This window comes from Marmota monax, unplaced genomic scaffold, assembly GCF_021218885.2.
Source record: "Marmota monax isolate L192 unplaced genomic scaffold, Marmota_monax_Labrador192_F-V1.1 WCK01_AAM20220418_F8-fsc00836, whole genome shotgun sequence".
Lineage (NCBI taxonomy): Eukaryota > Metazoa > Chordata > Mammalia > Rodentia > Sciuridae > Marmota > Marmota monax.
The window spans coordinates 52685-67227 of NW_026694093.1; the positions used below are offsets into that span (position 1 = coordinate 52685).

The 14543-nt window shown below is 41.5% G+C and overlaps 1 protein-coding gene across 1 annotated transcript in view; it reads left to right on the forward strand.

The window, feature by feature from the left end:
- The first annotated feature begins 4340 nt into the window (after positions 1-4340).
- The window catches only part of Tmem185a (transmembrane protein 185A), a 39910-nt gene continuing 29707 nt past the window's right edge, over positions 4341-14543 (forward strand). Inside the window, exon 1 of the mRNA XM_046465068.2 lies at positions 4341-4492. Within this exon, the coding sequence (XP_046321024.1) occupies positions 4455-4492 (38 nt within the window). The 5' untranslated portion in view covers positions 4341-4454. The remainder of the gene's footprint in view (positions 4493-14543) is intronic.

Sequence of the window (14543 nt, forward strand, 5' to 3'; positions counted from 1 at the left end):
ACAATATGATTGATGTTTGTACATTCCATGTATGTATTATATGTCAAAATGCATTCTGCTGGGGCTGGGGTTGTAGCTCAGTGGTAGAGCACTTGCCTAGCATGTGTGAGGCACTGGGTTTGATCCTCCGCACCACATATAAATAAATGAATAAAATAAAGGTCCATCAACATCTAAAAAAATTTAAAAAAACGCATTTTACTGTCATGTATGACTAAAAAAATAAATAAATAAAAATTTAAAAAAAAGAAAATAAGAGGATGTACTTAACTGTTGAAGCAACAGTTAAGTAAATTTTGAATTTATCTCTCATTTCATCAAATCTTGATCCTTAAATAATTTTATCATTAATCTAGAAAAAAAAGAACTGTCTTACAAGTCCAAGGAAAATAGTTTTGTAATAAGCTCTTAGAGCCCAGACTAGAGGACCTCCCTAAAAGAAGGTGTTTCAGAGATTCCAGAGAAATTTTCATTAGGCCATTTGGGAGCTGTTCAGACCTGTGACTAGAGTCTGGGGCACAAATGCCCCTGACCATGTGGTTGCCATTGGGCAAGTACTGCTCAGTCTAGACAAAAGATCTCATCCTCTGATCCAGGGGAGATGGAGATTATCCCCAGAAAGGTCCACTTGCCTCCATTCACTGACTTCTGTGCCTTTAAAAGTGTTGTTGCCTCTGCCTGGAATTTCCTTTTCTCACTTCCCAGCTCTAAATCTTATTTGTCCTTTCAGGTTCAGCTCAGTGATTCCCAATTCGGGAAGCTTATCAGGCACACAATGATGTGTTTTGATTATTCATCTGTGTGTTCCCAGTGCCTCACAGTGCTTGGTACAAAGTAGATACTTCTGAAAACACTTGTTGGGTGAGGGAAACCAAAGGACTAAAGGTTATAGGCTGCCCCCACAGAAAGCATGTTTTAGGGGAAGGCAAGGGAAGAAGGTATCTGAGTTAGGGCAGGGGATTCCAGAGGAAAGTCAGAAAGCCAATGAAGACAAAGTGGGAAAGATACACAGAGTGTAGACTCAGAAATGAGAGAAAAATGAGGACAAGAACAAGAGAGTTGCATGGGTAGCTGTTTGGTGACCTCTGGCAGGCACATTCCCTTCTGACTTCCCCATGTGCCTGGTCACGTGCATCTGACACGGGCTTTGAAGCACAGATCACTGGATAAGTGGAACCCAGGAGCCTCCTCCTCTGCCTGGAAGGCTTTCCTGGAACCTCTGTCAGCAGAAGAGCTTCAGAGGGGAAGGATAGGAATACCGTGGGGTTCTGCAGGCCCAGGCACAGTCTCTCTACCATGCCTTCCAACAGGAAATGCCCCCTGTTTCCTTCAGTGGGAAGTTATCTTCTACTTTCTCCCAGGACCAAACACAGTGATGGGAACACCACTGGGGCCTTTGCACTATCATCCTTTCCTTCTCTGTCATCAATGCAAGTTCCAAGAGAAGCTTCCTTGAGGAAGTAGTTCTTGGTAAGACTAAGGTACAGTTGCACACCCAGGAGGATTGTATGCCAGCTCTGTTTTTTCCCCCACTCCAGCAGTGGTGAAACTGGTGTTGACTGCAAGTTTTCTAATTCCACAGTTTCTCCATTTTATTGCCCATGGGGGAAGCCCTAATCATGTGGAGAGCTGGGCCATAGTCACTTTCTTCCTCTAACCCAGTACCCCTAATCCTGAGAGTTGGAATGCACCAGGATTCTTTCCTCCAGGGCTCTGCTCTTCAGAAGTCAATCTTCCCAGGAATGGGGATGTAGATCAGCGGTAGAGTACTTGCCTAGCAAACCCTAGGCCCTGGTTTCAATCCCTAGTGCCACAAAAGAAAAAGAAAAACTCTTACAGATGATCCATTGGTGAATGTGAGTATTGGACTGGACAAACACCAACTTATCAGAAGGGTGACATAAATACAAGATAATCTTTAGAACCATGGTCTGGATATGCACTGATGCATCTAGAACATTTTAATATGTGTCTATCCTAAAGCCAAATGGATATACTTTCTGGCTTATTGGGGGACACATTTCTTTTTAATTCAATCCAGAGTCATTTCTTGTCCTTGGGTGGAGAATGTGTGGAGCCTCTTAGAATATGATCCTGGAATGTGGTGAAAAGTCAAGGGAAATAAAAATCAAAGAAAAGCCAAATGTTGATTGGAAAAGAAAATGATGTGGGTATCATCAGCATATGGCCCAGGGTCTTCACTCTGTCAAGGTCATTTATGGTCTAATCCACGCAAGCTGGTAAATCTTTGAGCCCCCTTCCAGAGTGGAACAGCAAAGTAAGGATCTGAGGTAGGCAGCATATTAGCAGAAGGATATTTTGCACTTGCTGGAGAGAAGACACTGGAAATTTCTGGGTTTTCTTTCCATGAGATACTGGCAGAGTACAGTGTTGGTCCTTTGTTGTATTTGAGGCAGTTACGGTAATCCACCTCTTGGAGACTGAGGACTGGAGGCCATGGGAGAGTCCACTTCTTTCTGTGTGTCTTCACAGGTTCATATACTTCCCTTGTCAATTTTGCTTGAAAAACAATACATTGACCATTGTTCTATGTGTTGGTTCTCTGTTATTCAGGCTAGATAAACCCCATGGCCTAATCATCTCTTCAGGAAAATGCCAGAATTGAATTTTGGATCTGCAGAGGAATGGTTCAGCTCTAGGAGTCCTTGGGACCTCAACAAAACTAGCATCTGCATTCTGAGCAGCAAGGTCTTGAGAGAGCCATGATGCCTCTTATTCACATTTCTAAACTGACAGGCCATCTCCCTCTTGGTGCCTGCTGTTACTTAAGATGGTTCTGTCACTCTGGTCTCTGTCAGGTACCCCTTTCCAGTAGTATGGCCTACAGGTCTGTCAGGACTCAAGTTGTATCTTTGCTCCTCCATCTCCACGAGCTAGGTGGCCCAGGGCATGTTATACAAATCTCCCTGTGCTTTAGTTCCCCTTCTGTATTTCAGTGTTCACTGGGATCCTCCTCAGGGCTAGACACTAGACACCATTTGAAGGATGGGTATAGGAGCTGGATCAAAATATCTGGGACAGGGTGCTTATGCTTCCACAGTTGAATGCTTGATCCAGGTTACTCATCGTTAAAACCAGCTCATATGATAATATCCATTTCCCAGTGGTTATGGGGAAGCCTAATTATCACTTGTGAAATGTTTTCAAGTTCTCAGAAGAAAGCTGATACATCATGGCAAAGTATGACTCTTACAATCGTGATGCTCCCAAGCTTGCCCTGGGGGTAACCAGTATAAAATTGCCATTCATGAAACTCTGCTATTGTGACAAAGCAGGACGATTATCCATAATGATACTAATGTTTAAGGTTTTGCTGTGCTCATGAAAAACTCTTAAATTGACCAGAAATTAAGACCTTAGACTAGGAAACCTGCTATGAGGTTGTCCTGCTTTTGGAGTAAAAAAAAAAAAAAAATCTCTGAGCTTGGCAGTACCAACTTGCAACAACATTCTTTAAGCACCTAACATGTACTAGGCAGTGTGTAATACATGCTTTCATTCAATTTTCCCAACAAGCTGTGAAAGACAGTTTTATTATTTCCTTTTTGCAGAGGAGAAAAACTGAGGATAAAAGTTGACTTCCCCAAGAAAGATGAAACTGGCACTTTTAAGTAGGATGACTGGGAGTGGAGGATGAGGCCAGTTCTGAGGTGACCACAAAGTCTAAGAGGGAGCCAAGGAGTACCTGAAGTAGGTTAGGAAAGTGAGGATGAGTTGCACATTTCCAGTTTGGGCATTCCCTGAATAGGCCTGCTGCCAATGGAGAGAAGGAATTCAGGAAGGGAAGACACCACCAGGGAGGGGAGATTTCTTTGGTACTAGGTAACATGAATTTGAGACAGCCAGCATATCGTGATGCACTATCCTGGGGCTTGGAAAGGAAGTTGATATTCGTACTGTGGATTCACTGACAGATCTGACAGGTGAAGCCTGGGATAGGATTGTCAAAATGCAAAGTCTTACTAGTTGCTCCTAGCTCCCCGCCATGCGGGCTGAGTAGTCACTGGGGGAAATCTCCAGAAGGCTGCAAAGGCCTAGGGGACAGGTCTCTAGGAAGACCTCACCGCACAACTCCTGGACGGTGCGCTCGCCCTCCGCAGGCCTCCACCCAGTCAGCATTCCCATGCGTTTCTCCGCCCCTTCCCTCGGGGCCACTTCTACCCCAACCTCCAGAACCCGCAGTCGGTTCCATTGGCTGCTTGGGGACGAAGGACTGGGGGCCGCCCAGACGCCGGGAACTCAGGGCGGGGCTCGGGCGCATGCGCAGCCGCCATACGGAAGCCCGGAAGGAGGGGTGGGGGGCGGTGGCTCAGGTTTCTCAGGGCGGCGGCGGGGACGCGGCTGGCGTTGGCACCATGTATCCGCTGTAACGCGCAGGCTGCGCTGTGCGGGGGGAGGGGGGAGAGGAGGACTCCGCGGTGTAGTTCTTCGCCATGAACCTGAGGGGCCTCTTCCAGGACTTCAATCCGAGGTGAGGCGGCGGTGGCGGTGGTGGCGGCGCCGGCGCCTCCGGGAGTCCGCGCCGGGGGCTTGGGGGCAGGCTGAGACTTGGGCTTCTGGTAGGCGCGGCAGCTGTGATGCTGCATCCCGAAGACCTGGGAGACTGCCAGAGGGTCCCTGCAGGTGCCAGCGGCTCTCTGGGAAAGCAGTGGGCCTCAGCACCCATCTTCCCGCTTCTCCTCCAGTGCCAACTAGAACCACCCGACCACGGCCCAAGGCGTCCGGCCCTATCCCTGTCCTCCCCAAAGGAACCCCATTTTTCTCCTCTTGCCTTCCCTTATTGGTAACCCAACGTCCCTTTCTCGGTTCCATGTTCTCCCAACCCACCGCCTGCCCTCCATTCTCTGTGCCAGGGCCATCTCACTTGACCCAACACCCCTACACCCCAACCACAGCTGTTTCCTTCAGTTCTTGTCAGCCCTTGAGGTTTTTCTTGGATTTATACCCATCCCTTGTTTGTTTGATGCTTTGTTTATTCGATAGCTGAAACATGATTCAATCCTTGGAGTCTGTATCAGGGTATGGCAATACCTTACATAATGCCTTTGGGGGCGAGCCTGATTTTCCATACGCGTTTTCTCATCAGTCTTCCCTATAAGTTTGTTTGCAGGAAGTACATTTTGCTGTCCTTATTCCCCAGATGGGGATCACCCAGTGGACAGTGTGGAGAAAACACTGGCAAAGGAATCAAGTGTCCGTCCTTGCACTTGTCCAACTGTTCAGTAACTCTCTGTTCCCTCCCCCAGGCTGTGTGTTCGCTGAAGCAGAGACTAGCTCCTGCTTTCCTCCTTTCCCCCAGCACCTTCTACCCCTGGAACATAGTAGACACATATGAAATGTCTGTAGAACTAAACTGAACCAAAAGTCCTATATTGGAGACCAGGCCATATGTAACCTGGTGATTCTTTGCACTTCTTTGACTCATCTATAACGTAAGGGGTTGGCCTAACTGATCTCTTAATTCCGCTGCTCTGTGGATACTTCACAGATGTTTCCTATTTGCAAGTGGGAAGCCATGCACTTAATAAACCATTTGTGTGCTAGGTCCTCTGCTCTGTACTTTGAATGCTGGGCTGTCCCAACTTGGGGGTGAAGGAGGGAACCCCATTTTGTTTTTAAGTGTGTTTTGTGGGCACACCTCGTAAACAGGCAACTTTGTACTGTGCAGTACTGAACTGTGAGAGCCCAGTGGAAACTATTATCTTGCTTGCTTGTTGGGGATGAAAGGAAGTCTTGGGAGAGTATTTCTGTATGATGGCGGTGCAGTCTCCTTAGGGATGGTGAAATTTAAAGCCATAAACCATCATGGCTTCTTAGGCACTCTTATTCTGTGAGTTCATATTCTGATCTTGAGTGCCACTGTCCCTATCACAGTGTAGTCATTATCGTTGTTGGTCTTGAAGGCACTGCACATAGAGGGACATATTTATAATACATAACAAAACTAACTGCAGTCCCTTCACTTGGCTTCTTCTAGGAGTAGGGATTGGTGTGCAGGGAAACGGGAATGGTGCTGGGGTTGGACATGTTTTGTGTGTCTTCATTGTTTGGAGAGGGTGATAAGAGAGATAAGTAAAAGCCGAATTGTTTTTTGTCCTTGGGCAACCCACTTATCTGTCTGTTTAATCTGTAGAATGTGTATAATCTCTAAGTAGGATAGTGAGGCTAGATTAATGATTGATTGCAAAGTGCTTTACAAATAGAAAGTTCCAAGGCTTGTTCCCAATGTGACAGATAATCCAGAAATCACAAGGAACTGCCTCAAGTGATCTAAAAGGCTAACAGAGTTGCCAAAGCAAAACAGTGCTACACTGAAAACACCCGTAACCATTTTTCCTTTAGCTTTGTTTTTTTTTCCTCAAAATACTAATATCTGGGAATTATCATGAAATACTCTAACTAAAGAGATTTATGTTAATCTTCAACTTTTATCAGTACCTTAATTCTACCTGAATTAAAATGCATCTCTGCCTGAAAAGTTTCTTTTTTTTCCTCTGAAAAGTTTAAAGGTCTTTTTTACTGCACTATTTTCCTGAAAGTCAGTGTTGTTAACAGGAAATAGTAGTATTACCTTACAAAAATTTCAGTAAGACATGGGCCAAGTAATATTGGCAAGTTATTTCTTTTTAAGCATGTATTGTGGGCATACCTCGTTTCTAACATCATTCTTTAGTTCCAGACAATTAGAGAGCAAACTGAGGATGTAGACAGGAATATGCCTTTTGCTGGATCCTTAGATCTTGATGCTGCTGCTTTGTTCCCTGCCTCTAATTCTGAGCCAATTTAATCTCTCCCTCCTATCCCAGGACCTTGACACACACAGTTTTCTTCATCAGGAATATTTCCCTCTCCTCGTGATCTAGTTAATTGCTATTTATCCTTCAGATCTCTGGTCACTTGGTTCTTGCTGAGGATAGACTTCTTAACTTCCCAACCAGGGCCGCTGCTGCCTGTTTGAACAATCTTTGTAGTTTACCACATTCCTTCATCATGACAATTACTTGTGCTCTTGCATTTCTGTGCTATTTGATTGCTACTACTCTCTTCTACTATAAGCTCTGTGGGGCCAAGGTCATTACTCTACCATTATTATACCTTGATATAATTATTGAACCAATATTTGTAGATTAAACGAGTGAATAACTCTCCTGAGCCTATAAGAACTATCTAGAGCTGCTGTTTCAATCACTGTTTTCCTGGTGGGCCTGTGGCCTGATTCTCTTTCTTATTACCCTCTTCCTGCCTTCAGAGTTTAGCTATTCCATAGGAGACATGGGAAAGACCTTGAAACTAAAGCAGAATGTGGCTGCCTTTCTTTGCAGATTATGTATGTTTCACAACATTATTTACTAGCATGGTTTGGTAGTTTCCAAGACGTGGGCTGTGGCTCCAGATCTCTGTCCCGCCTTGTAGATCTTGGTGAATCTGAAACTACTGCTCTGGAAACTGCAATGACAGAGAATTATTCACAAGTGTTAACACTAAGTTGTGTAGGGCTGCATCTGACCCTCTGCCTATTTCCATCTGGCACAAAATGGTTGATTGTGAACTTTTTCCCCCCATAATTGCTTTTTAGTTACACAGGTTAAGACTTGATGAAAGAGACACATTGGACCACCAAGAAGTCCTTCCTTTGAATGTTCTACACTTCCTAGTAACTAGGGGTCTATTCCTAGAATAAATAAGCTAATAGAACTGCAAAATTGGCAAACCCTGATTCTGGGACATTCCCAAGGGTTGGGGATCTGGGATTAGGTGGAATTAAATGAGTACCCTGCCAAGACCATGAGGCCTTGAGAGTTGCTGGCTCAGAAAAGACCCTTCAGCCCTGGTAGCCAGGCAGCTATGGAAGAATATAAGAACTCTGCTAGGCCTTTGAAGTTGTCCACAGCAAGCTCCTGGTGGAAATATTGTGCATCTCTCATGTGTGCTACACTATAAAAACAAAACAAAACAAAACAAAAAAAACTGAGAAATGCCTCTCTGAGGGTTCTGTAGTGTGGGTGTAGAGTACATGTTGAGGTCAGTAGTGTTTGGAAATTTCTCTGTGCTGCATCTTCTAAAGTCCTCCTATCCCTTACTTAAAGTCAGGAAAACTGAATATAATTGTTGATAGCATAGTTCACTAAAGGTCTTTAAGTGTTGTTTGCAAAGTTTAATTAAAGTATTAATACATGGAGCAACTCCCAAGTTCCTACCATGTACCAAAAGATGTGCTAGGTGCCTTAAGTACAAGAATAAATGGGATGTAGTCCCTCTTTCGGTGCTCAAGACTAGTGAAAGAAACAAATGGAAAGAAATTAAAAAATCAACAAAGTATAAGGCATTACAGAGATAAGATCCAAAAGCCACAGGAGTACAAAGTGTGGAGCCACTGTGTAGAGCAGACAGGGAATATTCCACAGTGAAAGTGACTTTTAAGCTAGATTTTGAAGGATGATTGTGGGTTTTATCAGACCAGAGGACAGGAATAGTATCTTAGAAAGGACAAAATATGCAAAGACATGGGGCTTTGAGAGGGCCTAGAATGTTCAGACAGTTTAGAAAGGTCATTGTGGTGGGAGTTCTACAGACAATACCTGCCCCATATTATAAAAATACATAGTGTCAGTCACTGCAGATATTCTCTATGAATTGTGTTTTAAAAGCAGGTTCCTAATCCATCAGCATGAGCGCAATGTCAGTATTGTCAGTGAGCTTACTACTCATCACCCAAATGATTATTGTTCTGTCATATAAAGCCATCTATAGTCAGAAAATTGTCTTAAATTTACTGAATTTATGAACAATAGCTGTGATTTATTGAGTTTTAGTTAGCAGGCTCATTTTAGAGTCTTAGAGAGTTTGTGCCTTCCCTAAAGTTATTAAGGTATTAAGGGGCCAAGTTGTAATTCTATTCCAAGAGAGTTTCCTTCTGATGTCTGTGCTCTTTCCTGCATGCCATGCTCTCTCTCTAGTTTAGTGACAGTCCTTTTCCCCCATAACACATTAGTTCCAGTATACTAAGAAACCTTCTATTTATGAGTTATAAGTGATTAATCAAAGCAAACTTTATATTCAAGATTATATATCCAAATGAGTATTATTATTCAAAGAAGTTACTGGGGAGCAAAAAGGATATATGCCCCTTCCATTGCTCATACTACTTGCTACTCATCTCTAATTCCCTTTAGAGTCAGTTTTACAAATCATATAAGAAAAGCTGTCTTATTGCATTATAATCATATATCATTTTGAACCAAAATAGTTCCACCTAGTTTGATCACACATCGTATTCACTAAACTTGGTTCTGGCTGGCTTTTGGCAGTTTCCAAAAAATCAAATCCACTCTGGGTGAAGATTTGGCACCATTTAGGATATTCAAATGAACAGACTGTAGACTCTCAGGGTGCTTCTAAGGGGAAAGCTTCAAAGACAGTTCGAGCAATGACATATTGCTCTGCCTCCCAAGGAGGCTGGATAAAGGAGACAAGTCTCATTTATAATGTATAATTTCTGGTTTTGAAAATATTATTCCCATTACTTTATAACTAACACATATTTTTTCTTAGCAGTGAGTTCTTTGAGGGCCAGGATTTTGAGACACTGAATAAATGTGTTGAATGAGTGGATTTTGATTTGATATGTATCACTGGAAAATTCTTGTAGGAGAGAGTGGATTGGAGGAGAATTAGTTTCCAAGGACTCTAAGAGATAAATTTCCTAATATTGAACTGGGGGTTTCTGATTGTTCTGCCTGGTTATCATTTGTACCTTTACAAGGTGTCTAAAATTCCAGTTAAAAGCATTGAATTGAACCTTGCAGATAGGTGATTTATAACTATAATTCATACTCCCTAGCTCTGGCCTACTGGAAAAATGAAATTGTTGCATCAATACGGCAGAACTTTTTTCTTTCATTATATGACTAGAGCTACAGTAGGCAAAATGTGTAATTTGCTCAGGACTTTCATATTAATGAATCAGTATAGGAGCAATCAGATGAGGAGACAGACTTGGGAGAGGGGAGTAACTCACCTAAGAACACACTGCTGATAAATGGCAGTTAAGGAACCTGAATGTAGATTTTCCCAATGTCCTGGGCTCTTTCTAGTCCTCCTTTGTTTTTATTTGAATTTTGTGCTTTCTTATAGCTACTGATTAGGTGCTCTTAAAATTATTTTCATCTTAATAAAACCAATTAAAATCTTCACCAAAAGATTTTTAACTTGGATAATTTAGTACTGCTCAATGTAAGAAGTTCAGCCCCTTTAAAGTTTTTGTGAGAATATCAATTAGCAGTTGGTCAATTGTAGCCATTCCCTCATGCCATAGATATGTATGTGACATCCAGAGTGAGTGAGAGTATGTGTGTATGTGTGTGAGAGAGAATATGTAATAGTAGGCAAGCATGTATACATGCTTCTGTTAAGCCAGAAGCTTCCACTAGAGAAAATTCTTGTGTCTGAAGAGAGTCCAGTTACATTCTTTTGATTTGTAGAAAACAGATACTAGAACTTTCATACTCAAAACATCCTTTTGCTGTGTATATTCCCTTTCTTCTTTCTTCCTCCTTTTTTTCCCACCACAAAGCTGACAGAAGGAATTCAAGCCTGATCAGAAAGATCGGCATAAATTTTAGAGAGGATACTGCATTTTGGTGCAGCCCATGTGGCACTACTTTAGTGATCATGCCCTAAAATTTCTGATTCAGATGAGAAAGGATTTTTTTTCTACTGAGGAATGAAACCAGGGAGTGTGCATGTTAGGCAAGTGCTGTACCACTATCCTAACCCTAGGAATAATCTGTTTTAAAGGTGTTGCTATGGTTTGAATGTGTACTTCAAAAATTCATGTGTTGGCAATAGCTAAACTGTGGAACCAACCTAGATGCCCTTCAGTAGATGAATGGATAAAGAAAATGTAGCATATATACACAATGGAATACTCAGCAATTAAAGAGAATAAAATCATGGCATTTGTAGGTAAATAGATGCAGTTGGAGAAGATAATGCTAAGTTAGCCAATCCCCAAAAACCAAATGCCAAATGTTTTCTCTGACTTAAGGATGCTGATTCATAATGGGGTTGGGAGGGACATGGGAGGATTAGATAAATTTTAGATAGGGCAAAGGGGAAGGAGGGTAAGGGAGGGGGCATGGGGTTAGGAAAGATGATGGAATGAGATGGACATCATTACCCCAAGTACATGTATGAAGACATGAATTGTGTGAATATACTTTGTATACAACCAGAGATGAAAAGTTGTGCTCTATATATGTAATATGAATTGTAATGCATTCTGCTGTCATATATAACAAATTAGAATATTTTTTTTTTATATTCTCACACAGAGAATTTCTAGTCCAGAGACAGCTTAATGCCTGGTACAAGATGGTATTCAGGTGCCAAACCAGAATCATTGCTCCATAGACCTTATCTGTTTCACAGATCATCCCACTGTTGGGGAAGTGATTATGTTCTATCCTCTGATCTCCTAGAATGTGCTGTGCTAAGAGTAAACTTGATGGGCACAAGCTGGGAAGGGACATGCCACAGGATTTCTCTTAGTTTATCTTTATCTATACTACCCATTCCCTAGGATGCTTTCTAACAACAATGGTTCAGCAGCATGGCCATTACTATAGATTTTTCCTTAAAATACCACTATAATATATTTAAATAATTTTAATCATATGTACTTTATTTGCATCATTTAGTAATAAGATTGTTTGTGGTTCCAAACTAGAGATAGCAGGATAACTAGAAAACATATTTTCTGTGGTTTCTCCTGTCACTAAATGGAGGAAATTAGTTGTGGATTACATAAAATGCTGTCCCCTTCTTTAATGCACAATATCAGAAAACAGTCTAAGTTTTACTGAGAGTAATAGTAATTTACTTTCAGAAAACAATTTCCCAATTGCTTTAAGGCAGTGAACAAACAAATCTATGAGTTTCTGAATATTATTGCAAATTTACAGCACCTATATACTGCTTTTCATTTCTCTGGTTTCTAGGATAGCATATTTCTTGTTTAGACTTAACTTTTTTTATTATTATTGGTTGTTCAAAACATTACAAACCTCTTGACATATCATATTTCATACATTTGATTCAAGCAGATTATGAACTCCCATTTTTACCCCGTATACATATTGCAGATTCACATCGGTTCCACATCCACTTTTTTACATACTGCCATACTGGTGTCTGTTGTATTCTGCTGCCTTTCCTATCCTCTACTATCCCCACTCCCCTCCCCTCCCATCTTCTCTCTCTACCCCATCTACTGTAATTCATTTCTCTCCTTGTTTTTTTCCCCTTTCCCCTCACATCCTCTTATATGTAATTTTGTATAACAATGAGGGTCTCCTTCCTTTACCATGCAATTTCCCTTCTCTCTCTCTTTCCCTCCCCCCTCTCGACCCTGTTTAATGGTGATCTTCTCATGCTCTTCCTCCCTATTCTGTTCTTAGTTGCTCTCCTTATATCAAAGATGACATTTGGCATTTGTTTTTTAGGGATTGGCTAGCTTCACTTAGCATAATCTGCTCTAGTGCCATCCATTTCCCTGCAAATGCCATGATTTTGTCATTTTTTAGTGCAGAGTAATACTCCATTGTGTATAAATGCCACATTTTTTTTTTATCCATTCATCTATTGAAGGGCATCTAGTTTGGTTCCACAGTCTAGCTATTGTGAATTGTGCTGCTATGAACATCAATGTAGCAGTATCCCTATAGTATGCTCTTTTAAGGTCTTCAGGGAATAGTCCAAGAAGGGCAATAGCTGGGTCAAATGGTGGTTCCATTCCCAGCTTTCCCAGGAATCTCCATACTGCTTTCCAGATTGGCTGCACCAATTTGCAGTCCCACCAGCAATGTACAAGTGTACCCTTTTCCCCACATCCTCGCCAGCACTTGTTGTTGTTTGACTTCATAATGGCTGCCAATCTTACTGGAGTGAGATGGTATCTTAGGGTGGTTTTGATTTGCATTTCTCTGACTGCTAGAGATGGTGAGCATTTTTTCATGTACTTGTTGATTGATTGTATGTCCTCCTCTGAGAAGTATCTGTTCAGGTCCTTGGCCCATTTGTTGATTGGGTTATTTGTTATCTTATTGTGTAATTTTTTGAGTTCTTTGTATACTCTAGATATTAAAAAGAAAAAAAATTCATGTGTTGGAAACATAATCCCTAAATTCATACGCTAATAGTATTTGAAGGTGGAGCTTTTGGGAGGTAATAAGAATTCAATGAAATCAGGAGGTTTGAACTCCCATGATGGCATTAATAATTTAAAAGAAGAGGAAGAGAGACCCAAGCTCACACACTTGCTGTATCTTGCTAGTTATGCCTTCCTTCATATTATGATACAGCACAGATACTATCATCCATTGCTGGTGCCATGCTCTTAGACTTTTCAGCCTCTAGAACTATAAGAATCAGTTTTCTTTTTTTAAAATAAATTATCCAGTTGTTAAGTTATAACCATAGGAAACAGAATAAAACAAAAAAAGTGGTGCCAGGAGTAGGACTGTTTTTAAACAAATACCTGAAAATGTGGAAGTGGCTTTTTTTATTGTCATTCTACAATGTCAGAATTTATTGAATAACAATAAATTTACAGGCTACACCACCTTCATCAGTGGCAGTTCACTGAATACTTGTGGATCATTTGGTAGTCAAAAGCTGGACAATCACAGGTTCTTTTATTTCACTTTTAATATCTATAATATCTAAGCACTCACAGCAGACATCACACTTCACATAACTATACATATGGGTTACAGAAAGGCCAAGAAGAATTAAGTAAGGCAGGTACAGGGGTTCAGGGGATGAACTGAGAGCAAAGGCAGAGAACACAGATGGATGCAAATAATAACTAACTGTAGGTGGTCAGACAGTATCACAGTCTGGAACCAGCAGAACTTATTCAAGGTGCAGCGCTGTCAAAATGCAGGAACTTGAGGCTGTGTTTGTGGCTCAAGTAGTAGAGTGCTTGCTTAGCACATGTGAGGCACTGGGTTCTATCCTAAGCACCATATAAAATAAAGATTATATCCACCTAAAACTAAAAAAATAAATATTAAAAACGTGAAGGAACTTATTCTAGGCCAAGGTCTGGACAGTGGCAGTTTCACAGTGTCAGTGTGGAGTGGGACTTAAGTGATCAACACAGACAGAAGAAACTACAATCTACTAAAGCCTGAGGCCAGAGATTTGGAGGATTGTTGCTGTGGTGATTTTCATAGGCAAGACTGAAGACAAGTGAACAGGTGATGGGGTCAAGGTGCCACTATGTCAAGTTTTGAGGTGCCCCTCCTTTTATGGGTCTGGAGTGACCCATTTGGTGTTCTATTGTGTTCAATGCTCATGGGCCTAGCTTTTTTTTTTTTTTTTTCCCCAGTATGAGATGGATATGCCCGTGTGTCTGTGTGCTTTTGATTAATTTGATAAAATCATGGGTGGTCATTCTTTTTTTTTGTTGTTGTTGTTTTTTGTTTTTGTATTAGGGATTGAACCCAGAGGTACTTAAC